Source organism: Brassica napus, chromosome A1 (assembly GCF_020379485.1).
Source record: "Brassica napus cultivar Da-Ae chromosome A1, Da-Ae, whole genome shotgun sequence".
Lineage (NCBI taxonomy): Eukaryota > Viridiplantae > Streptophyta > Magnoliopsida > Brassicales > Brassicaceae > Brassica > Brassica napus.
The window spans coordinates 2,772,163-2,795,344 of NC_063434.1; the positions used below are offsets into that span (position 1 = coordinate 2,772,163).

General features: G+C 36.3%; 6 protein-coding genes, 1 long non-coding RNA gene and 1 pseudogene across 11 annotated transcripts; 4 read left to right on the forward strand and 4 right to left on the reverse strand.

Moving 5' to 3' along the window:
• The first annotated feature begins 325 nt into the window (after positions 1 to 325).
• Positions 326 to 2,010, forward strand: LOC106367023. 3 transcript variants are annotated; one of them, XR_002655992.2, is made up of 2 exons: positions 326 to 523; positions 622 to 2,010. It is a non-coding gene; the product is annotated as an uncharacterized LOC106367023 (long non-coding RNA). The 3 variants fall into 3 exon arrangements; XR_002655990.2 differs by having other exon boundaries at positions 632 to 2,010; XR_002655993.2 differs by having other exon boundaries at positions 855 to 2,010.
• Positions 2,011 to 3,427: 1,417 nt separating this feature from the next.
• Positions 3,428 to 4,537, reverse strand: LOC106409820. Its single transcript, XM_013850374.3, has 2 exons — positions 3,875 to 4,537; positions 3,428 to 3,806 (listed from the first exon to the last, which is right to left on the reverse strand). The coding sequence occupies exons 1-2, from the start codon at positions 4,023 to 4,025 to the stop codon at positions 3,514 to 3,516; spliced, it is 444 nt and encodes a 147-aa protein (XP_013705828.1). The 5' UTR covers positions 4,026 to 4,537; the 3' UTR covers positions 3,428 to 3,513.
• A 3,504-nt stretch (positions 4,538 to 8,041) lies between these two features.
• On the forward strand, positions 8,042 to 10,245 carry LOC106406934 (claspin). The gene is made up of 3 exons (XM_013847684.3): positions 8,042 to 8,863; positions 9,383 to 9,632; positions 9,711 to 10,245. Exons 1-3 carry the CDS (start codon positions 8,561 to 8,563, stop codon positions 10,085 to 10,087), a joined length of 930 nt encoding a protein of 309 aa, XP_013703138.1. The 5' UTR covers positions 8,042 to 8,560; the 3' UTR covers positions 10,088 to 10,245.
• A 407-nt stretch (positions 10,246 to 10,652) lies between these two features.
• Positions 10,653 to 12,172, forward strand: LOC106410632 (uncharacterized protein At2g39795, mitochondrial-like). Its single transcript, XM_013851177.3, has 3 exons — positions 10,653 to 10,929; positions 11,007 to 11,329; positions 11,807 to 12,172. Exons 1-3 carry the CDS (start codon positions 10,753 to 10,755, stop codon positions 11,988 to 11,990), a joined length of 684 nt encoding a protein of 227 aa, XP_013706631.1. The 5' UTR covers positions 10,653 to 10,752; the 3' UTR covers positions 11,991 to 12,172.
• A 198-nt stretch (positions 12,173 to 12,370) lies between these two features.
• LOC106410631 lies at positions 12,371 to 14,247 on the reverse strand (annotated as a pseudogene).
• A 955-nt stretch (positions 14,248 to 15,202) lies between these two features.
• Positions 15,203 to 16,492, reverse strand: LOC106410634 (photosynthetic NDH subunit of subcomplex B 3, chloroplastic). The gene is made up of 6 exons (XM_013851178.3): positions 16,209 to 16,492; positions 16,012 to 16,125; positions 15,880 to 15,933; positions 15,665 to 15,727; positions 15,480 to 15,542; positions 15,203 to 15,392 (listed from the first exon to the last, which is right to left on the reverse strand). The coding sequence occupies exons 1-6, from the start codon at positions 16,392 to 16,394 to the stop codon at positions 15,357 to 15,359; spliced, it is 516 nt and encodes a 171-aa protein (XP_013706632.1). The 5' UTR covers positions 16,395 to 16,492; the 3' UTR covers positions 15,203 to 15,356.
• A 1,218-nt stretch (positions 16,493 to 17,710) lies between these two features.
• On the forward strand, positions 17,711 to 19,999 carry LOC106407199 (protein TIFY 8). The gene is made up of 6 exons (XM_013848020.3): positions 17,711 to 18,136; positions 18,668 to 18,831; positions 18,896 to 19,128; positions 19,193 to 19,289; positions 19,357 to 19,588; positions 19,737 to 19,999. Exons 1-6 carry the CDS (start codon positions 17,926 to 17,928, stop codon positions 19,835 to 19,837), a joined length of 1,038 nt encoding a protein of 345 aa, XP_013703474.2. The 5' UTR covers positions 17,711 to 17,925; the 3' UTR covers positions 19,838 to 19,999.
• Positions 20,000 to 23,170, reverse strand: LOC106407200 (coiled-coil domain-containing protein 93-like). Of its 3 annotated transcripts, none has more exons than XM_013848022.3 (11): positions 22,987 to 23,170; positions 22,779 to 22,856; positions 22,558 to 22,674; positions 22,310 to 22,480; positions 22,136 to 22,215; positions 21,868 to 21,907; positions 21,667 to 21,774; positions 21,412 to 21,492; positions 21,194 to 21,316; positions 21,014 to 21,098; positions 20,000 to 20,496 (listed from the first exon to the last, which is right to left on the reverse strand). In XM_013848022.3, the coding sequence occupies exons 1-10, from the start codon at positions 23,011 to 23,013 to the stop codon at positions 21,018 to 21,020; spliced, it is 906 nt and encodes a 301-aa protein (XP_013703476.1). In that variant the 5' UTR covers positions 23,014 to 23,170; the 3' UTR covers positions 20,000 to 20,496; positions 21,014 to 21,017. The 3 variants fall into 3 exon arrangements, with proteins under 3 accessions (XP_013703476.1, XP_022545888.1, XP_013703475.1); XM_022690167.2 differs by having other exon boundaries at positions 20,000 to 20,586; XM_013848021.3 differs by lacking the exon at positions 20,000 to 20,496 and having other exon boundaries at positions 20,830 to 21,098.
• Between the last annotated feature and the right edge of the window lie 12 nt (positions 23,171 to 23,182).

The window sequence follows — 23,182 nt, forward strand, 5'->3', positions numbered from 1 at the left end:
TCTACGCCAATTACTCTATATTTAATGTAGTATTTCTATTTTTTATGTTGTATGTTTACATATATTTATTATTTTCGAAATTATATATAATGTTTTTGTTTTTTTTATAAAACGGTAATATTACATTATGGAATTAAGCCGTCTTTTTTTTTAAAGTGAAAAATGGTAATTTTACATATGTTCAATGTAGTTTTTCTATTTTTTATGTTGTATGTTTCATATTATTTATAATTTTTGAAAATTAGTAATATTAAAATGTAAAACTATATTTTATGCCACGTGTCGTCTTTCGGGAGAATTTTTTTTCGCTGATGTGGACGCTCTATGGAGCCTCAAAAGGTCCTTTTATTAGTAAGGATGAGAGAGAGAGGTTAGATGTAGTTCCAATTACAAGAGTGAAGAGGTAGAAAAAGGCAAATGACGACGGAAATAACAAGCCTGAGGAATCAAAGACCAAAAATATCTTGTCGCCCTTCCGTGTTCTTCTTTCATGATTTTGTTGTTCTGTGGAAGATTGTTGCAGGTACGATTTCACGCAAAGGGAATCTCTTTCTTTTTTTGTATCCGCGTTTGTGTTATCAGTCTGTGAAATTTTGAAGAATTGGGGTTTGGTGGTTGGAGGGTGTTTCAGTTTCAGAGATGGGGGAAGTTTAAGACTTGAGGCTTGAACACAATCTCTGGGAAGTAAAATCGTTTCAATCGTTTCTTTCATTTCTGGGTTCTCGTATCCTGATTTGGATTTTCCGTCTGGTTGATTTTGTGGGGTTGATGCTTTCATGCTAGTTAATTATGTGATATATATATCTTCTGTGCTTAGGCTTATGGTCAGGGGGCTTATTTGTTATTGTTTTCAGGAAACGTTCTTTCTTGTTAATTCAAGTTCTAAATCCGAACTATTCTCACTTCTGGCAAGGTCTTACGTTGTTTACTTGTTTGCAAGTCTATTAAAGACAGTATGAGTTCGTTCAATAAGAATCCAGTACAGATAATGGGCTGCATTTTGCTTTTGTTACCGTGATGATATGGTAAATGACGAGCTGCTAACCACAATGTCTCGTTTAGTCAGGAGCACTTTATGGAAGCTCGACAGAACAATACCTGTTTCCATACTCATGACTAAAATTTTGCAGATAAGTGTTTCCCGTGACGTTTAAAACCACAACCAGGAGCGTCCAATGACTTCTTCAAAACTCAATGACCCTACAGTGAAGAACAACATCTGGAAGGAAAAGACGAGGTTGATACTCAAGAAACTCAAAGTGAAAGCTATGACAATGCTTTTGACCTCTCCTTTCCTGATAATGATTGTCAGAGAATGATAGGCTAGCTTTAATGGTTGCTCAGGAACTCATTGCTAACTTACAGTTGGAATTCGGTCATCGCATACTTGCCTGGACATAAGCCTTTCTAAGCAGCTAGACTTAGCTCAACCTCTTGTTCGGTGCCGGTCTCTGGTTACAGCTGCTGAGCACCACTTGGTCTTTGGTACAGAATTTTCCCATGTCCTAGATGCGGCAATTTCCATGCGCTTTGAGATGCACTCAGTTAAATGTGACAAACCTTACTTTACTGCAAAGTGCCACTGCTGTGGATTCAATATGCCAAGCTTCCTGATGTGCCAACCTTTACAATAAAGAAGACTATTCACGGGTGTCATACATTGGTATCTTGCACCTTGGTCACTATCAAGCTCCAGTGGAATAGGTTGCTGAGGCTGTGAGAGAAAGGCTGAAACAAAATCCATATTGCAAACCTAAGGAGATAGTGGAGAAAATTCACCAAGATCATGGAATTACACTATCATACAAGCAAGCATGGACGCGAGGGGAGGATGTATAATGGATGCTGTTGGCGGGTCATTCGAAAAATATGCTTTCTTCTTTCTTTCTTTTTTGAATAAATGTTAAATGTTATTCAAAGCAAAACCTTTTTACATCAAGTGCTTCTATTTTTGGTGTAGTATTTAACTTCTAGAAAATCCTATAAGGCAAAAAATCTTTATGGTTCTGACTCTCTAGTCCCAAACCATGTGCTCAAGCTTTCTTCAAGGTATTTGTGGCCCTTTCCTTTAACCATGAGGAGCTTTAATCGAATTGTCTTGTCCACTATTTTCACCAACAGACTTGCAGGCTTTGCTTGCTCTCCATGCCTACGCCCATTTCTTTCTCTCCATAAAGCATGGACCGTGGCTTGGAATGCATATCGAAGTAGGAATTGCTCTGTTGATGGCAGTCTATTATTTGATACCATCGTCACAATGTCGTTCCAGTCCGTGGTGAAAGCCCTTTGCAGGATACCTCCCACTAGCACCTGTCATATCTGTTTGGAATAATTGCAGTTGAAGAAGAGGTGACTGCAAGTTTCATCAGCTTCATTACAGAGTACACATGTTGGATCAAAATATGCTTTCTTCCTAGATATTGTGATGGAATTAGAAGAATTCAACCCTTACCATGGATTCCTGGTTGATGGGAGCTTTCAACAGTTATTTATATATTTCCATGTATAAATCTGTGGATATCTGAATTGCAACAATTATTTTTATATTTCCTTTGGCCTTTGCTATTATTGGTGAGCAGTTCAACAATTCTGTTCTTGTGCACCTTTGTTGGGAAGCAGCAAAATGTCCCACCCACTTGAAATTTGATGTATGAGATCTTCCAGCAGCTGCCTCGTTGATTTGTGGCATATCCCTTCCTTCTTTGCGGATCACATACTGCTTTGAAGGAACAAGGATTGGCCATCTGACTGAAAATGTTACCGAGTCACTTAATAATTGTTGGATTCAAGATGCCTCGGGTCTTCCTATAATCAAAATGATGATGTTCAAGCCAAGGCCGAGCCTGGATACAAGTCCATCAAGCATTTGTTTGAGGGCTGATTAGTAAGAAATATATTTTGGGGTTAATTTTTTACATGTTTAGGTAGCACAGTTGGTGGAGTCAGCTGTTATTTGAGTCGAACTGTTAAGCGCCTGGGTTTGAAACCCAACTAATGCTCATTATTATTTTAAGTTTTTTTTTACGCTAAATTACATGGGCCAATTTTTTTTCCTCGCTTCTAGTGTTGCAAATGTCAGGCACGGCCCTGTACCGTAGTTCAAGCATGCAGTGGTCTGGTATGCTGGTTCCATCCGCTCGGAGAGGAGTCCTTGAGGCTATAGGACAATCTCGTGTGTACCAGGTTCAGATAGAAGCTGTAATCCAGCATGTTGTCGAGATTGGATCATTGATGATTGTAATATAATAGCCCAAGTGAGGAGAACGTAATGAATAGAAATTAGACTCTGTTGGTAATCAATCTGACATGCTATTATCGTGGATTAGTTAGACCTCAGATATATCTATAAATTCCGATTTTCTTCTTCGTCTTCTATGTCTCATGTTATATATTTGTTACATAAGAAAAATAAAAATGCAAATCAAACTATCAAAAGGATAATAAATACCATGAACTGATTCTGATGTGTAGTCCAGTGCTAACATGCATTATTTTATTCAGACTTAGGAATTGCTAACTGAAGAAACGTAAAAGGAGGAAGACGAAGGTGTAGAAGAGAAGACCCCTGGTGATTAATCCGTAAAGGTGGTCGGTATGAATAGGGACACGCATGACTGCTACATTTGGCCGACAAATATACTTGTTTACTACTTGTGCAGTTTCTTTTGTTACAAAGAAGGATCTAGTTGTTGTTGTTGACAACATCAACATGTCTCTTTCCAAGATCAATTTTTCGCATGCGTCGAGCGACTCAGCCATGTAAACCACTCCAATTGCATCACACACTCTGATTTCCACAGAGTCAGCTGATGAAGCAATTACAAAGATTATAAAAAAATTGATTAATAAACTCAAAGAAATAAAAATTTATTACCCGTATTAGATTCGACAGTGTTGAATTTGCGGGTGAAATCAGGACCTGTCAAAATAATTCCATCTGAACTGCCGAAAAACTGTAATGGTGGGAGAAACGGTGAAAAAACTATCATCATCAGCAGTATGAGCATCACGTACTCCTTCGTCATCGTCAAATCCAAATATGATATTAGCCCTAGAATCGAAACAGCACCTGATAATAAGGGTAGAGAAAAGTCTACCGTGAAATAAGGGTATAATTTAGTTAAGATTACGAAAAGAGAGAGAGAGGGTCTCAACAGGTGTTTTTAAAACCGGACGGAAGCCGAACCGGATAATTTTTAGATCACAATTTAATATGGTTCGACCGGATCAAATCTGGTTCAATAATCTGGATTAATATATTTCTAATGTATAAATTTAAAATTAATGTTAGTTAATATGATACATAATTAAAATATAAATGAATTTAAAACATAAACATTGTAAATAAAAACTAGTTTTATGTTTATATGGATTAATTTTTTAAAGATTTTTGATAGTTTTAAATGGTTTTAATCAGTAATAATTCTGAAATCCAATCTGGTTACGTAACGGTTCATGGTCGAACCAATTATTAGACCTAATCCGGCTATGTATCCGGTTCATGGTTGAACCAACCATCGAGTCGGTCCGGTTTTAAAAACATTAGTCTCAACTATAATACTTGAACCCAAACTATTAAAACTGGCCCATTATCTAATTCTGGTTTCATTCGGTTACGGCTGGGTTTTGGATCTTTCGAGACTAAAATAATTACACAGATTATTTGTAAATTTTAGTTTGGTTTCGGTTAAAATAAGGATATCCATTTAATATTTTTTTGAGAAAGATATCCATTTATTTTTTATTAAAAATTAAAACTATAAAATAATATATCTTTAAACCCTTAAAACTATTTTTTAATAAAAATTTAGATATTTTAAAACTATAAAATAATATATCTAATTTATTAAATTAGAATTATTTTCAGAGGTCATATGTTATATAATTATATTTAAATTTTGGACTACCAAACATTAATTCATTTAAATCATAATATATTTTAAAATCTAATCAATATGTGTCTAACATATAGTTATCTACTATGGGTACGTTATAAATCATAAACCAAATAATGAACCAACCATTTAGTTATAGACAATGTTCTAGTTATATGGCTAAATTTTCATGGAAATCAAATTGGTCATGGATTTTTCATTCGAGTTTAAATCAAATACTAGTAAAACACACAAAATTGGACTCAACTTTCTCTATAATAATGTGTTAACCAAGTGGTTTTGGCATAGTGGTAAAGGGGCTCCAGCTGGAGCTCCGCTATGGGTTCGATTCCTCTTGGCCACCCATGGACGTCTTAAGTGGCAAGAAAACCCGAATTTCTATGGGCTTCGTAGTGATTAGTCATTGGGCCTAGAAAGCCTTTAAGATCACACTACGGTTATCAAAAAAAAAAATTTGACTAAATCAGACTATATCTTATACTTAATGTGTAATTAGCTATTGATGTAAATGTTTTCCATAGCCACAATTATACTTACATCCCTAAATCTACACCAATTTAGATTTGTACTTTTCTAAAGCTCATAGCTCTTTTATTTAAATTCAATTCGGCTCTTTATTATTATTTTAAAGACTTTTAAAATTTTAAAATCTAGAGCCAAAGCAAAAAAAAAAAATCACATCAATATTTCTACAGCCAAAAAATAAAATCACAACTCATACCAATAGGCCTAACGTAGTTAATTTTAATAGCAAAAAATCCTAACACCTAGCCTAATATATATGGTAAGATTTTATATTTGCGATTGTTAATGTTTAAATTTGTAAACAGTTTTTATGGTAAGATTCTAAATACTCAAAAGAAATATTCAATAGGTATGGAAGTCTTACATAATAACAAACGCCACCTCTGCTTCTCAAAAATCAAAAAGGAGTATTCAATATAAATTAAGCAATTCTCTTTCAACAAATTACACAAAAAAATACACACAATAAGAAACATTCGTTGATGACTATTAGTTTTATGCACCGTAGTTTAGTTTATACCTTTATATATTAGTCGTATTCCTTGTGATATTTTATGTGATTTTGTTATTGTGTAATTTTTTTTTGAGGTTTTGTTCATAACAAATTTCAATTTTATATCATGTTTTCAGTGGCTGTAGAGATAACCACAGGTTAATAGTTTAGATAATTTTAATATATGATTAAATTTTTATTCGCGTTTCAAACCACTGAATATTTTACGATGAAAAACTCCATTAACAACATTATATGTTTTGTTAATTTATAATAATTTTGTCTATCTATAATATTTTTTATTTACATTAGTGCTTCTAAACCCGATCCGGATCCACGGTCGAAGCTATTTTAAATCAGTAATCCCATGTAATCTGATAGGGTTTTAAAAAATACAAGAAAATATCATATTTATAATATAGTAAAGTTTTCTTTATTTTATCATTTTGTTCTTTATTTTTTATCATTTCACATAAAAAATATTGAAAACATATTTAAACAATATTTTATAATAACTTAGTACGACATATAATAAAAATCAAACTGACTTTAAATTTTTAAATATTGTAAATATCTAATGCACCCATTTAAATTGACTTTACGTTTTAAATTTTTTTTAATTTAAATCAAATTGAATTACATACCAGACACCCATCAATTAAACTGGCTAGCCTCGAGATTTAGAAGTTAATTTGTTGCAGGATTTATCGGGTTTAAATAATAAATATTTCTTAAAACCTAAACCGGATTACATATGGGATTTTTGGTTTACTGGTTCAATCATAGATCCAGATCGGGTTTAAAATAGTGATTTAAATGCAGAAATATTTCAAATATACAAAATTCTTATAAATTAACCAAATATTTTTAACGGAAATTTTCATCATACAATATCTAGCACTTTTAAAGCACGGATCAAAATCTTATATAACTTATATTAGTGTCCTCAGTTCTATAATGATTAAAGACTGATAACAGAAAAATGAAATTTTAAACCTTTTGTATCTAGATTATATGATTTTTAATAATAATTTATCTTTTATATAAATACAGAAGTCACAACACTGATTCATGTGTGATTGTTTTTTTTTAAATGTACCTAGTGGACCTATTTCTAGAAATTTATGTTTTACATTTAATTTCTAATATTATCATTTAAGTTTTGGACATACCATAAATTTTTATTGGGCTATCAATAATTGAATTTAAACAATAGATGATCCATTGGATTTATAGATACTTAGATAGTATAAATTAAATAGATATAATTTAATGTTGTAATTTTATACTTCCATATGTTAAATATTTAAGTATTTGTCGATGTTAACTTTCAAAATTATAAAGATTTTTTTTAAACAAAAATTATATTATCTAACAATGATTAATCTTTACTACCTTAAACCAATGAAAACAAATTTTAAACTATATAGTTTATTTTAAAAATAAACAAAAAATAAATGTTTAATTATTTACTCGATAATATAAATATATGAAGCGAAAAGTTTAATTTTTTAAAAACTTTCTAAATTTGTGAAATGTTACAATATCTTTAAATATGACAATAAAACAATATTTTACTAATCTTTATATATATAGTTATGATTTTAATAATGAAATAATAATCCAAAAATATATATATATATAAGAAGATACAAATACATGTGAAAGTTTAAAATAATATATTCAATGAAAAATATACCGTAAACTTATTATGTTTTAAAACCTATATATATATATATATATTATAATATATACCAATTTAGAATCGAAAACAAAATATTTATATAAAAAAATGAAACTAGTTTATTTTAAATGCTAAAACAAAAAAAAATAGAAACACTAGATATCAGATATATTAACAAACAAATAATATTTTATTAATTATTTTTTGAAATGTAAATATACAAAATAAGAAATGTAAAAAATGTTTAAAAAAATATAAAATAAAAAATATTTTTGTACAGATTTTTAAGTTCAATATATAAACTATTATTTATCTTTATAGTGTGTATTACAACCAAAAAGTTATAAAATAGGTTATTTGAAATGAATTCATGCATAAAATTTGAATTCGTTTTAGTTTTGCAGAAATTGGTTGAGTGTATTACAAACAATTTTTTTTTAAAAAAATAAAGTATCTTAACGATTCAATACCTTATATACAGTATACATAACATATGAATAGAGAGGTGAAAAAACATTTGTCACGGTTAGTTTTGTTTACTTTGGTGAGAGATGAGCTCGGATCACCACACAATTTGTGTTAATAAAACCAAAATAAAAAGGGTTCAGTTCCAATCTCCGGTTCGATTTTTCTAATCTAATTTTCCGGTATAGATCCCCACCCATAAAGAGATAACATTCCAAATAACATAGAAGATCTCTCCATCCCTCGTCGTGTAGCTCCCCCCACAGTAGCCCTAATCTGGACGATTGCTACACACCGAAAGGAAACTCTATTTATCTCCCATTCGATTCCAACTTCGCTTCCCCCAACCTTCTCTTCATTTCTCCCTTTCTGATCCGTAACCCTAATTATCCACAATCGCCGCTACTCAGATCTTTCAGCTGCAATCGGGCAATTCCGTATCTGGGTTTTACTAAAAATCAAACCTTTAGAGCTCTTGTAATCCGAATCGAAGAGAAGATGGTCGGTGGTGGAAACAGGAGAGACGAAGGATCGATGCCGATTCAGAACACCAACTTGTTCGCGGCTTTGGATACTCGGAGGAAGAAGAAGAAGTCCGACAAGAGCAAAGGACGTCAAGATCCGGTGAAGGAGCCTGAGCCGCAGGTCTTCTGGGCGCCTACGCCTCTGAAAGCTAAGGCTTGGGCGGATATCGACAGCGACGATGAAGATGATGACTATTTCGCTACCACTGCTCCGCCCAAGGCCTTGTGGAGTACCTCTGAAGCGTCCCGTTCCGATGCTAAAGAGGTTCACGTTGAGGTTAGAAAGTCAATTTCTTGCTGATGTGTGTCGTGTGGTGTGTTTAGTTGACGAATGGCTTGAAACTACTTTGAGCGTTTAATGGCCTTTATAATTGACGAATGGATGATGAAAAGTTTGCATTTTTATGTTCTGTTGTTGTTGCTTTGATGCTTTGTTGGCAGATTTTGAAAAGTCAATTTCTTTCATATGCTGTGGTGTGTGTCGTGTGTTGAAACTTGTTTTGAGAAGCTTTAGAATTCACATGGTTTGAGTGCTACGGCTTGGAACTACTCTCGTTGAGGACTTGAGCATTCAATGGTTTTGGCTTTTAGTTTGATGTGGATTTACCTGTACTTGACTGATGAATGATTAAAAGTTTGCATTTTTATGTTCTGTGGCTATTGTATTATGAAGGTCATCATCATATATGTAATTGTATACCTTTGTTGCTATAGAATTTTAATGATATGTTTGCGCCCTGGTTGTGTGCCCTGTTTGTTCATTGGTTTCTGATTGAGATGTCTTTTAATGTGGCAGGAAAGTGATAGTGAAGAAGACATTCTTGAGGAAGGTGATGATGATGATGATTTGGAGGAAGAGCATGAGACGCAAGTTCATCCAGAAGCAGAGCCTGAGGTGAAGAAGGCGACTGAAGTTCCTGCACCACCTAAGGAGCCAGAGAGGCAGCTTTCCAAGAAAGAGCTGAAACAGAAGGAACAAGCTGAGTTTGACGCTTTGTTAGCTGATTTTGGAGTTGCACCCATCAATGGTCAAGAAAACTCTCAAGGTATCTATCACACAGTTCTGCTCTACACTGGCTTATTAATTATATGCTGTCTAATCATTGGTTGCTTATACCTAACAGATAAGCAAGAGAAGAAAGAAGCCAATGGAGAGGGAGAGAAGAAGGAGAACGCAGCCGGAGAATCAAAGGCCTCGAAGAAGAAGAAAAAGAAGAATAAACAGAAGGAAGTTAGAGAATCTCAGGATGAAGTGAAGAGCAACTCAGATGCTGCTGCAGGTGAGTCCGGTGAGCAGAAGGAGGAGGATGAGGCTTCTTCTTCCATGGATATCAAAGAACGGCTAAAGAAGATTGCATCAATGAAGAAGAAGAAATCAAGCAAAGAGACGGATGCTGGTGCAAAAGTTGCGGCACAAGAAGCAGCAGCGAGGAAGGCAAAGCTGGCTGCGGAAAAGAAGAAGAAAGAGAAGAATCACTACAATCAGCAGCCAGTGAGGTGAAACCAATCACCCACTATCTCACCCGTTTTGATATATGAACATGTGTTTCTTCCCTCTTTTTGCAGGGTCAGTACTTTTAGAGATATGACTTTTGATCTTTTGATTTATGTTGAATACAATGTGGGAACATAGACAAGATAAAAGCTTTTCTCTTTGAATTTGGTTTACCCTTTCTTTCTATCTATTCTTCATGTTCATCTTCGTGCTTAGAAACACCCACTATAATTCAGATTTTTGAACAAAACTTTTCAAAACCGATTATAATAAACCAATTTATAACCAAATCGAGTTAAACCAGATCAAACCAAACGAAATGATTTATATCAGTAATTTAGATCAGTTAAATTGATTTAAACCGATTCAATAAAATGGTTTAATTCAATTTGTATCGAATAAATCAAATTTCGGTTTGTAGAGATTTTTAGAACCATGAACAAATCTTTTAAAAACCAAACTATAACCAAATCAAATTAAACCGAATCAAACAAAAAAAGAAGATCTAAATCTGGCTGAGCTCAGTTAGAATTTAATCAAAACCAAACCGAACCAGACATTGAACCGAAATGCATTTCTTTTGTCTTGCGTATATATAAATCGAAGGTTCTTGTTTACTCGGCGAAGAAAGAAGGCAACTCGCCGCTGTATTTGAGACGGAGAAGTTAAAAATGTTGAGAAGAGTGATCGGTAACATCGCCGTCCGGCGTCAGCTTCAACGAGCTCTATCCAGCAAAGCCGGTGGAGGAAGTGGAAAGCCAAGCGACGTTTCAGCTGCGGTGGACTCGATGCTGCTCCGTTCCCTAAAGGAACATTACCTCGAAGTCTCCAAGATGACTCCTCCTCCCGTTCGTTCCTCTTCTAAAGATTGAACCTTTTGGTTAAACCCTATCCTCTCACTTAGGGTTTTTGATTTTTTTTGCAGAAAGTGACACCTCCTTCACCGTTCGAGATTGTGAAAGGCTCCCTTGAAGGAACTGGCGCTGTTCTGAGGAAATCTGTTGGGAACGAAGAGATTAATCTCTTTGTGATGAGGTTGGCTCACGGAGGTGATGATGAAGATGAAGATGGGATTAACCAGCTGTTCCTCCACGTGGCTGTGTCGAAGCCAAACCAGGCTGAGTCTCTGCATTTCCTTTGCGGGCTTTACCCGGATGCGTTGGGGATTCACTCTGTTTCCATGAGGCCGAAGCTCGAGGATTTGGAGTTGTCTGATGATCCTGCTCGTTACACTGGCCCTTCTTTCGAGTAACTTCTCTTCAAACTTCTCTTGTAACAACGTTGTTCATTAGAATTGATTTAAAAGTTTATAGTTAGACTAAAGAAGAATCTGTGTTTGGGAACTTTTAAGATTGTCAGTACTAAGCAAGCTTATGTGATTCATTTCTGTTTTAAGCTGTCTTGTCTTCAGAATTATGTGGATGTGAACAGGCTAACTATGTTAACATTGGTAGTTTGCTCATTTTCTGGTTGTTTGACGTTGAGAAATATGAACTTAGAATGGGTGGTAGACGTGTTCTAGAGTAAGCACAAGTAAATGTATCTGTTCAGTTTGTTGTATCTTGAAACTTCTCCAAATCAAGGATTACTCTTTGGCATGTTCTTTCTCAGTTTTAAGTATTTGTGTCTGCTTTTGAGCACTGTGATTATAAAACACGGGACTCTCAGTTGCTAGCAAAGCTTTTTTTTTATTGTCAAATAAGTGTTGGTAAATTGTTTTGACAGGGAGCTTGATGAGAAGATGAGAGATGTATTCCATAGCTACCTAGAGGAGCGAGGTGTGAACGAGAGTCTTTTCCCTTTTCTTCAAGCATGGCTTTATGTTAAGGATCATCGAAACTTGCTTCGATGGTTCAAATCAGTTGGCACGTATGTGCATGAAAGCCCTTCTTCGGAAAACAACGCCTAGGGAGCTCAATCAGAAGATCGTATCATTTCAGTTTTTTGGTAGAGGTTTATGCAGTATTTTCAGTCTTAAATGATACAGCTTCAGGGTCTGAGTCACTTTTGCTTCTTTTAAACCGTTCAAGAAAACATATGCATCAAGCTGTAATGTTGTTCAAGTTTAGAAAAGTTCATTTTTATTGACTCTGTGAGCTCTCTTTTAAAAGCAACGCTATGACCTTATTATACTTGTGATGAGTGGTCTTGTTACAGTTCTCCGGTTCCAGCACTTATTTAAAAAAACAAGTGACACTCTTATCCAGTATAAGAGCTTTTTATATAATTGATTTTGAGCTGTGAGTCTCTCTACATTGGGCAATAGGAATCGAAAGAACCTGTCTCTCGTCATATGAAGGTTCTGTTCGTAATAAATTCAGAGTAAAGTAAAAGAACAAAGTATTTGGAACACACTCAAACTCAATCACTGATACTTGAAATCTCCTATATGTTTAAGAGGGTTTCAAACTACAATCGCAAAAAAAAGCATTTACACCGTACGAGCTTCCCCGCCGGTTTCTTCCTTCGCCTTCTTCACAATGAGACTCTCTGACGAAACACATATTTTGTGTAGGAACAACAACGCATAAACGCCTTTCGTCTACCGTTTCGTCCAACATCGAGCAAATGTCAGACATCTAGACAACGCTGTTGGCCAACCCGTTATCAGCTCTATGTTCATTCCGCATTTGCTGTTGTTGCGGTTGTTGATTGTTATCGTTTTCCCCAGAAGAGAGCGAGTTTAACACCCCCTGGCTGGTCAAATCAGAGTTCTTCTCCCCAACTTCACTCTTGCAAAGAGGGCAACTAGCATTGATCTTGAGCCATTTGTCAACGCACTCCTTGTGGAAGAAGTGTGAACAAGGAAGCTCTCTCAACTCTTCGTTATTTGCATACTTCGCCAAGCAAATGCAACACACCTGCAAACAATTGTAAAACATTCAGATACTTGATTTCATCTGTGAGAGAGAGTAAATGTACAGTCAAAAGTATAAGCAAAAAAACTCACAGCGTCCTCTCCTGAAATAGCACGTTCATTCTCTGTTCCAGCCGCCACAACTCCGCCTTCGCCAGTACTTGAACCATTGTCATCGCTACCACTACTTCTGCTTTTCTTCAACTTAAACTTATGCGTGGGCAACGCATTTATCGACTCAGGTGTGGCGCCTCGGGGTTGAGTTAGATCTTCTCTGTACCCGAGAATCGAGATAATGCAAGGCAAGCAGCAACATATCGTTGTGCAGAGAATGAAAGGCATCGCGTAGCCAATACAGCTAAACGTAAGAAACACTAAACATAACCTACACAACATATAATGGACCGAGTCATTGACAAATGCAGCCAAGGGTTTGTGTGAAAATTTTGGACTAACCTGTACAAGTTAGGAGCCTCGGCTGCAGATGAATGCCCTCCGAATATCCATACATTACCAACCACAAACCACACCGCAAAGAAGCAATCCAGAGCCATTTTGAAGTATTCCACAATAACTTTAAGCCTGAAAAAGCCAAAACCAAAGACTCAATTATAAAATGCAAAAAAACGCTCATGTAAGAAACACTTAAAGACATGTACCTAGCAGCACTTATGAACGCATGGTATCTACTACGAGAAGGCGTGTTGCTACCCTGTCTACCATCTCCTTCAGCAGTCCTGGATATAGAGAACGCAAACGGCCCCGCTGCAACGTTAAGATTAGGACGATGCTGACCAGACTCCTGCTCAGACGCCTGATTAGAATGATAATATCTCCAGTACAAAAGCGGGAGCGTCGCAACGCATCCACACGCGTAACCAACGATCCAAGCAAACAAGGGAGCTCGAGGATGCTCATGTTTAGACAAAGACAAAACCACAATAGCTGCAACGATCTGGCCGAGAGTGAGGAACAGCTCAATGGAGATCCAAAGACCAGAGTTCAAAGGACTCCTTCTCCTACGGTTGGTTCTAGGATTCGACCTCGTAGATGAGGAAGCCGAAGAAACAGTAGCCACTGGCTGAGAAACAGGTAATGGAGGAGCAGTGGAAGGTGTATCGTGTTGTAGAGGCTCCAAGACGTTGGAGATTCTATCGTGGGAAGAGGAAGCAGTGGATGGGATGTCAATGACGTGATCTGATGAACGTTCCATGAATGTATAGAAAAGGTTTGAGCTTTACGATGGTTTTGGCTCAGAAGAGAAACACCCATCTAGGGCTTTTGTGCACCATGGGAAGTTGAATTCGATGTCCTGCGAAAAACCCACAACACGAAATCGATTGAGATTGTAGAATTATCAAGATCGTGAAATAGCAAACCCTAGATGGGGAAGAATTGGGGAAAAAGTCGATAGATTTAGCAAAACCTGATTTTTCGCACCTGAAACTGATTATCACGAGAAATTAGGGAACAAAACGACTTTTTCCTCCTTAGAAAACCCAGAATCCAATTCAGGAAGAAGAAGAGTCAACTTTATCAGCTTATAGAAATCCTTTCCTTGTTCTCGTCGTCGTTGTTGATCGTAGTAGTGTTCTTTCTTCAATTCCCTTTTGCGATTTTTTTATTATTTATTTTGTGCTCACCGATCAACAAGGGGGATATTAAAATAATATTATAGATATTTCTGGATATTAAATTTTGGGAGCCAAACAGCAATCACACAAAACAAAAACAAAAAATAATAATAAAAATTGAGGAGGAGAAGGATGATGATGATTCAGAGGGATATGATAGTGATGCCCTCTTTGGCCCCTTGCTTTTTGTTTTTTCTTTCTCAACAAGAAAATGTTTTAAAAGTTAATAAATGATGGAAAAAAAAGATTGCGTCCTTGCTGTTTTTTTAGCGGTTATGAGGTTTCTTTTAGGTGATATGTATCATTCATCAGGCTTTGACGCTATTTGTTGTATTTTTTCCGAGCTGGAAAACTGGTTTCTCTTGATGCAACAACAACACCAGCTATGTGTTTTTATAGTGTTTATGTTTACAGTTTTGGCGTGCGTGAGAGAGAGATAGAGATACATAGTAGATGGTCTATATTTAATTTGGTCAAGATATTTATTGTGAGGGGGGACGTATCCATTAAGAATCTTCAATGTTGATGGAATGATGTATATCCTTCCTAATTTGGCATGATGTCAATCTTCTTGTTTCCTTAAGAAACCATTTGTTATATTTAATTTTCAAACGCGTAAAACCCACCGAGAGTTTATCTCATATGTATATGACTATTGCCATCTACAAGAAACAGTTTTTGGAGATATACAAACAGAAAACTAGTATGGGACGACATACATATGGCACTCTCTTCAATACGAACTGATAAACGAATTGAGAAACATTACACTTACAAGGGAAATTCACTTCTTCCATTGCGGAATCCGCTGAACCACAACCTAAAGAATAAACAAATGTGATAGATCTCAATAAGAAACATCATCAAAAGCTTTCAAGGTAGGTAGGTAGGTAGGTAGGTAGGGTACCTTTCCAGAGTTTTCTTTGTTCCCTACTATTGTTTGACACGCGAGCCTCCAAGATTCAGGCTTCTGCACCAATACCAACAAACAAGGCCTTAGGATTTTCAAGCATCATTCACAGCTTCCTGTTTTAATCTCAATTTGCATATCTTATGATGTGATTATACACAGATGAGTGATAAAAACTAAACCTTTTTCAGATACTTGTTTTCTGTATCTGTTCTCTCGTTCAGAAGTTCTCTCCCATCAAGAATCTGCACACATGATCAAAAGACCAAATTGCTAATCAAAACAGACCAAACACAAAACTCAAATATGAAAACAGCTACCAAAAACTCATTCATCTATAGTCAGAGATCAAATCATATAATCCAGAAACAAAACAGATAAATGAAGTTGACTTTGCCTCAACAATACAAGTTCCACAGCTTCCTCCACCTCCACAGTTCATCACTTTCCCCTAAACAAAAGAGACATTTCAAACACCTCATTTCGTAATCACATAACGGATGAGTAAAGAGAGTAGTGTTAAACTCACGTAAGTAGCGTAAAGCTCGAGTTTATTATCTTGCATAATGCTTCTCAGAAGCTTCTCGCCGCTCACAGCTTTCGCTTTATCCCTCGGATACGTCCCGTCGCTTCCAGGCTTCGGCTGCAAATTACAAAAACCAATAAAGAGTTTTCAAACGAGAGAATCGGATCGTAACTTAACGAGAATATCGCACCGATAGTTACACCGAAGAACTCGAGCTCTATCTCAGGAGGAGGCGTCGTGGCAGAGATCCCCTGCGGAGATGCTTCTGAAGAAGAAGAGGAACAACAGGAGATAACGCGAGCTCTTCCGGTTGCGGAAACTTGTCGATTCTGCTGAATTTTCACACCGGAGAAGGAGAATCCGAGGTGGAAACCGAGCGAAGCCATTTCTACCGGTTCGAGCAGGTTCCGATCTCCGGCGATTGATTTTTGGTATGAAGAAGATGGCCGAAACTATAAGAGATAAAGCGCGAAAGAAACATGTGGACTTGGTTATTCTAGAAGTTATGAGGCTTTTTTATATTTTATTAGCCCATTAACATCAAGCCCATTCATCTTTTCTTTTGCAATTTATATTTTCAAATTTTACAATAATATTTATTTTAACCAATATTCTGAGTTTTGGATTAACTCATTCAGCTTTTAACAGTGACTTAGCAGTTATCATAAACATGTAATTTAAACCTCAATGGCAGGAAAAATATAAAACATAGAATTATGTACCTTTGATGATGATTCATGTTAGAGGGAGACACCCTCTAATATTTTTTAAATTTTGTATATGTTTTATTGGTTAATCCGGTTAGTTTTGGTTGAAATGCATTTAATTGTTTTACTGGATTGTCTATTATCAGATTAGCAGATAAATTGATTATGGCTCCGATCGGTGACAAATAGTATTAACATTGAGTTGTAATATGTTTTATGATTTGTTGTAACTTGCAATAAAATTTATGTGGTAAAAACTGTAGATTTATGTAGTATGTTCGCAGTAGAAATATGAGTTACCATTTTCACTAAAATTCATGTCACCAATCAAAGTCAATATTGAAATCCAAGCTCGTATTTTTTCTGATAACTGTAATTTGCTGACAAAAAGACAACTGTAATTTGTTTTGAAAAACATTCAAAAATAATAAAAAAAGTGTTTTATCAAATTATCAGATTTCGCGTAACATTTGACCACAGTCATGCACTAATATTGGATCTTGGTAAAGAAAAGATTGTAAACAGTAAACCAAAAAGTAAATTTGGAACTGGTGTGAATATAGTAAGTGGGAAACATGAAATCAGATCTGTCAAAGACACATAGATGACCAATATCATTTACTTACTTGTCAATTTAATCAACATTCGCCATCATCTTATAGCTCGGATCTTTTCCGGTGAAAATTTCACATAGTTTCTAATAATACACACAAATTAAAATAATTATGCATAATTCATTAGTTGACAACCTTACTAACTGTCCCACGAAGGAACTAAACTTTCTGAAGGTGCGTATAGGTCAGTAGTGTGTTGGTTACATTAGATACACAAAACACTTTATTGATTAGACGGTTTTATAATACCTTAATAACAAAAAGAAGTCTGTAATGCAATGATTTTACCATCTTACTAACTACTTTTTGGGTGAATTTAATTATAGTATTTTATATGATTCGATTATTATATTATTTATGGGAATTAGAATCATGTAAGAGAAACACAATAAAGAGAGGTTCAAGGACATAAAGACAAAACCTTTCTCGCCTTTTTATTTTATGTAAAAACAGACAGACACTCTGATCTCTCTCTCTCTCTCTTTCTTTCTTCTTCCTCGTTGAGTGTGTCCATGAAATAAAACGGAGAGAACCAAACTGTAAATGGAGGAAGTGGTGGCGAAGTAGCTACAACACTGAAACACTTGTTGATTCAAATGATGAAGCGCAACAACAATGACGATGTTGATTCTCGTCTCCGGGTGAAAGAGCAACAAGATAAGCTCTTGTTCCATGACTTCCTTGGTTCCAAGACTCCAACTTTAGCTTCCACTTCCATGTTGCCACTGGACAAGGCAGATAAACCGGTGACAGCTTCCGCTTCCTCCGCCGGTGGACGCGGCGGTCTTTCCTCTACCTCCGATCTTGGTTCTTCTCTCTCTCTCTTGATGCTTTTTGATGAAGTGTGCTTCTACTGATGATTCTCTGTACGTTTAGGGTTTCTATCTACAGTATAGAAAGTTCAAGCCTTTTTTACATAGATTCGATTTGGAGTGTAGATGATCATGTTTGTTAGTTTCTAAAGGTGGAAACTTTTTGGTTATTTCATTATTGATTAGATCTCATAAGCAGAAAAATAATTGGAACATCTTTGGTTTGTGAAGTCTCCATTGTCTTGTTTCCTTTTAGTTTCAAACTTTATGAACATGGTTTTTGAGTAAGCATGTGGTTGATTAAGCTCTAGTAGTGAAGGACACAGTTTCTCTCTCTCTCTCTTCCTGTCTGTCCAACCATAATGTCTCTGGTGGATTAGTTGGGACATTGGGAGTGAATTTGAGTGATGAGTTTGGTGGGTCATACTCATTTGAGGTTGTGATGCTTTTTTTTTTTTTTAATGAATTGGTCTTCTTTATTGCCTCTCTCTCTCTTTCCTTGAGTTCTTACTGCAGTGTGATGTAGGTAGCGGTGTGGGGAGTCATCTTGATGGGATACAATTGTTTGGACAAAGAAGAGAAGCTTCTGGCTCTATAATGAGCAATCGATTTTCCGGAAACAAAAGGAGTAACTCTGATTCACACATCACAACTCAAGAGCAGCATCCAGAGGCTCTGCATTGGTCCAAGGTATGATAAAACTAGAAACCTACATGACTTACTTCGTAGAACTCAATTTCTGTGATCTGTCTAGTTGCTAAGAAGCGGACCTGGAAGCCATTCCGTGAATGTGGCAAACCAGTCTCCACGCGGAGGAGGACAGATCAGTCACTTGCTTCATCAGCTGTCTTCAAGCAGGTTCAAGGACGACGCGGTGGCTCAGACAGCTGCAGATGAAGGCTCACGAACAGGGATGAAAGGTCCACGTATCATGAGTTCTTATACAATGCCAAACCCGAGCAAAGTGGAATGTCTTACCCCTTCAAGGTGAGAGTTAGTTTGTCTCTAGTCCTTTGGTGCTTTGTCTTCATTTCATTGTTTGTATTTGCAGTACCGCGAATAGGAAAGATTTGACATCGAGTACTAAGCAGATGACTATATTCTATGGTGGTCAAGCTCATGTCTTTGATGATGTTCACCCAAACAAAGTAATCCTCTATTAAGACTCTCATATTCAACTATTAAAACTTATATGAACGTTATGTTTCCTTGCAGGCAGATGTGATAATGGCTTTGGCAGGATCAAGCGGAGGCTCATGGTCTACGGATTTGTCTCATAAACTGAAGACAAAGAACAACACAAGCGACGGTCCATACAAACAAGGACAAGTGTATGAAGGAGGAGGCAGCTCTAGAGAAACACCGTTTTTGTCCCCGGATATTCGAGCAAGGCCGGTTCATCAAGACACCACCTCCAGTCCCTGTCACAGGATCTTTACACAACCAGGTGACTTTCTTGATAAAGAAAAATTTAGCCACTGTCTTACAAATACACGGCGGAGTAGATAAAACAAGTCTGTATGTTGCATTGCCACTTTACAAAATGATCAGTTCAATCTTTCAGTCTTTTGGCTCAGGCGTTATTTGATTTGCAGGTAGAGAACAACATCAAGGAAGTATCATCTCAAGGAGACGGGATACCAGAGATCCGGTTCGCATATCAGATCCTGAAAAGAAGCTACATGATTACGTCTGAATATGAGAGATGATGATGATGAATGTGGCATTTCTTCTAAGCTGTTATAAGTTCAGACTCTTGATAGCTGCTTACAATGTTCTAAGCCTCTTTCTAGGCTTGTATTCGAACATATCTTCCCTCAATGATTTAGAGTATAATAGTTTTCCATAGATTTTCATATACAAGCTGAGCATATTTTCATACAACATATCACAAAGGAATCATGTCTAAACCAAACAGGAAGTAACAAGAAATAACAAATCGAGGTACAATGACGCTCGTGCTAACGGAAATATTACAAAAAGGAGAAAAAGGAAACATGATAACATACATATAAAGTTTTTTGATTTCCTTAAATCATGTTCATATAAATAGGGGAGCATTATAACCCCTCACGTAAACCATTCAAACTAACACACCAGAGAGAATTCAAGAACTCTAAATATCAAACCAACAAAGATGGAAGGAGAATCGAGTACTCCTCATCCTGTTATTATATTTCTAATGGTTGCTTGTCTTGCCTATGTAGATTACCCTATGTGTCTCTCTTCGTCCCATACGTGGTCTCTCTCTTCGTTGGGGCTTTCGGTGCAACCTCCTACGCCATCCAGCGGCTAGTTTGGCCAGCCTTCTTCGTCTTGATCGTCATATGTTTCATTTGCCGAGCGTTCGTACGCCTGTTCATTTAAGGTTGAATACGACAGGCTTTACTCTATCGGCTACAGACTCATGGATTACGACAGTGACACCGATTCGTACGTTTGGGGCTGTGATTGAAACGTCGAAGGCATGCACGAGTTTTAAATAAATAAAGGGTGTTTACAACTTTTACCTTCGCTTTTCCTTTGATGACTATTGACATTTTAATTCTCATGCATTAGATTGTCCAAGTAATTATTATTAAGAAACTACAATTACAACTACAGTTTCAAACTAATTTTTAAAAGAACACCCCCACCAAACCCTGAAGAATAATACCTAAAACACAAACGAACATGCCCTTTTCAAGGTTTGTATTCAAACATATATCTTCTTCTTCAATGAGTAGAGTATAATAGTTTTCCATAGCTAATATATATAACCCAATTGGTCAACCAGTGTTGTTTCTATGCATATAGATTTTCATATTTTTTCCCGTGTCTAATGCTGAGCATATGGATACAGCAAATCAAAAGAGAATCATGTTTACATCACCTTATTACATCCCTTGTTTCGAGCCAGTGGTGTTGCTTATAGCAGATAATTGACTCCTCAGCCTGTCATTTCTAGTGCATTCTTCCTGCGATTGAGAAATTTGGCACACTATATTAAATAGATGACTCTCAGGAGTTGAAACGCTTATCAGTATCGATTGTTTCTTCTTTTTGTGCTAACCTGGAAGGCTCTTAGTACAGTATAGCATTTTCTTTGCTCTGCAGCTGCAGCGGTATACTTTTCTGTTGAAGCATCACAGCGTCTCTGCTCTTCTTGAAGACCAAGTTGTACCTTTCCTAGCTTCTGCATTTAAAAAGGAATAATTGTTATGACAAAGCAAAAGTTATGTAAGCTTTGTGCCTCAAGCCATGCACCTAAGTGAATAAAACTCAGATAACCTGTTGGATCCCTTTCATGACTCCTTCCATTGAATCAATTAACTTCACACGGCCACCAGGAGTACCAATCACGTCTTGAAACTGCATTCAAGTCAAGGGTTAACAAAGAAGAATGGTAAGAACGACACACCAAGATATATATATACTAAAAGGAGAAAGCAGAAACGCAGATCAACTTGATATCTAAAGGTATAACGTAAAGATTTGATATGCAAACACACAGAAAGTAGCTAAACAGTAATGCATATGTTTTACCTGCGAACCTATTGAATTAAGTAATGATATCTCCTTTAGCATCAAGTCTTTTATTTCTAAAAGAGCATTGTATGTCCCATAGAGCTTCCTAGTTTGTTGAAGCTTCTCCTGTTGAACATAAAGGTTCTTCAATCAATAATAAGCTTGCAAGTAAACAAACCTGTAAAGCAACAAGGTAAATATTAAATAGATCATTCGAACCTGAATACAAACATTCAGCTCTGAGAATCTTCTTTCATATCTGCACAGAATGAGATACTGGACTTTAGCGTGTAGCATGTACAGAAAAAGGGAAGCTAGCCATAGTAAACTTGGATTCCTAAAAGCTAGAGGTAAATCAATTTGACTCTTGACATGATGATTCCATTAAAACATAAATATAATTCAACGCCAAGTAGTACACACTAATAAAAAGGGCTACAGGGCATCATCTTTAAAGTAAGTAAGAAGTAGTGGAAGGACACCATACTGGAGGAGTTCAGATTGGCATGGTACATCATCAATCTGTCGCTTCAGAGACACTATTTCTCTTAGCGTTGCTGCAAGCTCCTACAAAGAAACGAGGGGAAGCAACCATAACCTTCTTTGAAAACTTTAATCTCATCTCAAGATGTATAGATTGTCTATAGCAGAGAAAGAGTACCTTCTTTGCTGAAGTCAGATGATCCAGTGATTCAACCAACAAAACATCCAAATCTTCCTCAGGAATCTCACCCTTGGCGACTCTCTCCTCCAAATCACAAACTGCATCTTCTAACGCAGAACGCTTAGCATCGCATTTAGACCGGACTTCAGATTCCTGTTTCTCTAATTCCTGAAAATACCTAACAGATATTGAGTTCCACTCACAGTAAAAATTAACTTGTGGAAACTTACAAAAACTTAATTCACCTTGAGTGATCTCAAAAGAGGTATCAACTCCTCCTGGACTGAAACATCAACACCTTCAGCGTTTATTCTTTCTCGCAACTGCTGCAGCTTATCCCTAACATCACATTTTCTCTGATTCTAAGTTACAAACAGCAACAAAGTAAGAAACTGTCATTATCAAATATTCAAATCAAGAACACCAGTATAAGAAAGACCAATAAAAACAAAGAGACAAAGAGCACCTGTTCCCTCACTTTCCCACTCAATTCCCTTATGGACGCCTTCAGATTCGTCACTATATCCCCAGAAGAAGAACAAACCTGTGGTTACAGAGTATGATCAGAGTTTTCCTAATTCTTAACAGATCAAACGAAAGCATCCAACTTTATCAAAAAAAGTTTGGTTCTTTCATCAAAATACACAAATCCTAAATCGAGGCTCGTGCTAAACCTCTTCACTGCTATCTTCATTTCCCATCAGTGATCTTCGAATGGATTCGTCAAAGCAAGGAGAAAGAGTGTCCCTTTTATATTCCGTCAATCTGTAACGATCGCAGAAAACGACGGAGGAGAGAGATAACTCTTTCCGGCGTGGACCATCATCTCCAACTAAAACACCAAATAACAGACTTAAGAAAAATATTATT

Coding starts and splice junctions, on each gene's coding strand:
- LOC106409820 (XM_013850374.3), bottom strand. CDS start 4,025: ATGACGAAGGAGTACGTGATGCTCATACTGCTGATGATGATAGTTTTT. Junction 3,807..3,874: donor CACTGTCGAATCTAATACGG/GTAATAAATTTT, acceptor TTGCTTCATCAG/CTGACTCTGTGGAAATCAGA.
- LOC106406934 (XM_013847684.3), top strand. CDS start 8,561: ATGGTCGGTGGTGGAAACAGGAGAGACGAAGGATCGATGCCGATTCAG. Junction 8,864..9,382: donor CTAAAGAGGTTCACGTTGAG/GTTAGAAAGTCA, acceptor TTAATGTGGCAG/GAAAGTGATAGTGAAGAAGA. Junction 9,633..9,710: donor TGGTCAAGAAAACTCTCAAG/GTATCTATCACA, acceptor TATACCTAACAG/ATAAGCAAGAGAAGAAAGAA.
- LOC106410632 (XM_013851177.3), top strand. CDS start 10,753: ATGTTGAGAAGAGTGATCGGTAACATCGCCGTCCGGCGTCAGCTTCAA. Junction 10,930..11,006: donor CCAAGATGACTCCTCCTCCC/GTTCGTTCCTCT, acceptor TTTTTTTTGCAG/AAAGTGACACCTCCTTCACC. Junction 11,330..11,806: donor TACACTGGCCCTTCTTTCGA/GTAACTTCTCTT, acceptor TTGTTTTGACAG/GGAGCTTGATGAGAAGATGA.
- LOC106410634 (XM_013851178.3), bottom strand. CDS start 16,394: ATGGCTTCGCTCGGTTTCCACCTCGGATTCTCCTTCTCCGGTGTGAAA. Junction 15,934..16,011: donor TCGAGCTTTACGCTACTTAC/GTGAGTTTAACA, acceptor TCTTTTGTTTAG/GGGAAAGTGATGAACTGTGG. Junction 15,393..15,479: donor ACAAAGAAAACTCTGGAAAG/GTACCCTACCTA, acceptor TTTATTCTTTAG/GTTGTGGTTCAGCGGATTCC.
- LOC106407199 (XM_013848020.3), top strand. CDS start 17,926: ATGATGAAGCGCAACAACAATGACGATGTTGATTCTCGTCTCCGGGTG. Junction 19,129..19,192: donor GAATGTCTTACCCCTTCAAG/GTGAGAGTTAGT, acceptor TTGTATTTGCAG/TACCGCGAATAGGAAAGATT. Junction 19,290..19,356: donor ATGATGTTCACCCAAACAAA/GTAATCCTCTAT, acceptor GTTTCCTTGCAG/GCAGATGTGATAATGGCTTT.
- LOC106407200 (XM_013848022.3), bottom strand. CDS start 23,013: ATGGGAAATGAAGATAGCAGTGAAGAG. Junction 21,775..21,867: donor AGCTGAATGTTTGTATTCAG/GTTCGAATGATC, acceptor TATGTTCAACAG/GAGAAGCTTCAACAAACTAG. Junction 21,099..21,193: donor CTGTACTAAGAGCCTTCCAG/GTTAGCACAAAA, acceptor TCTCAATCGCAG/GAAGAATGCACTAGAAATGA.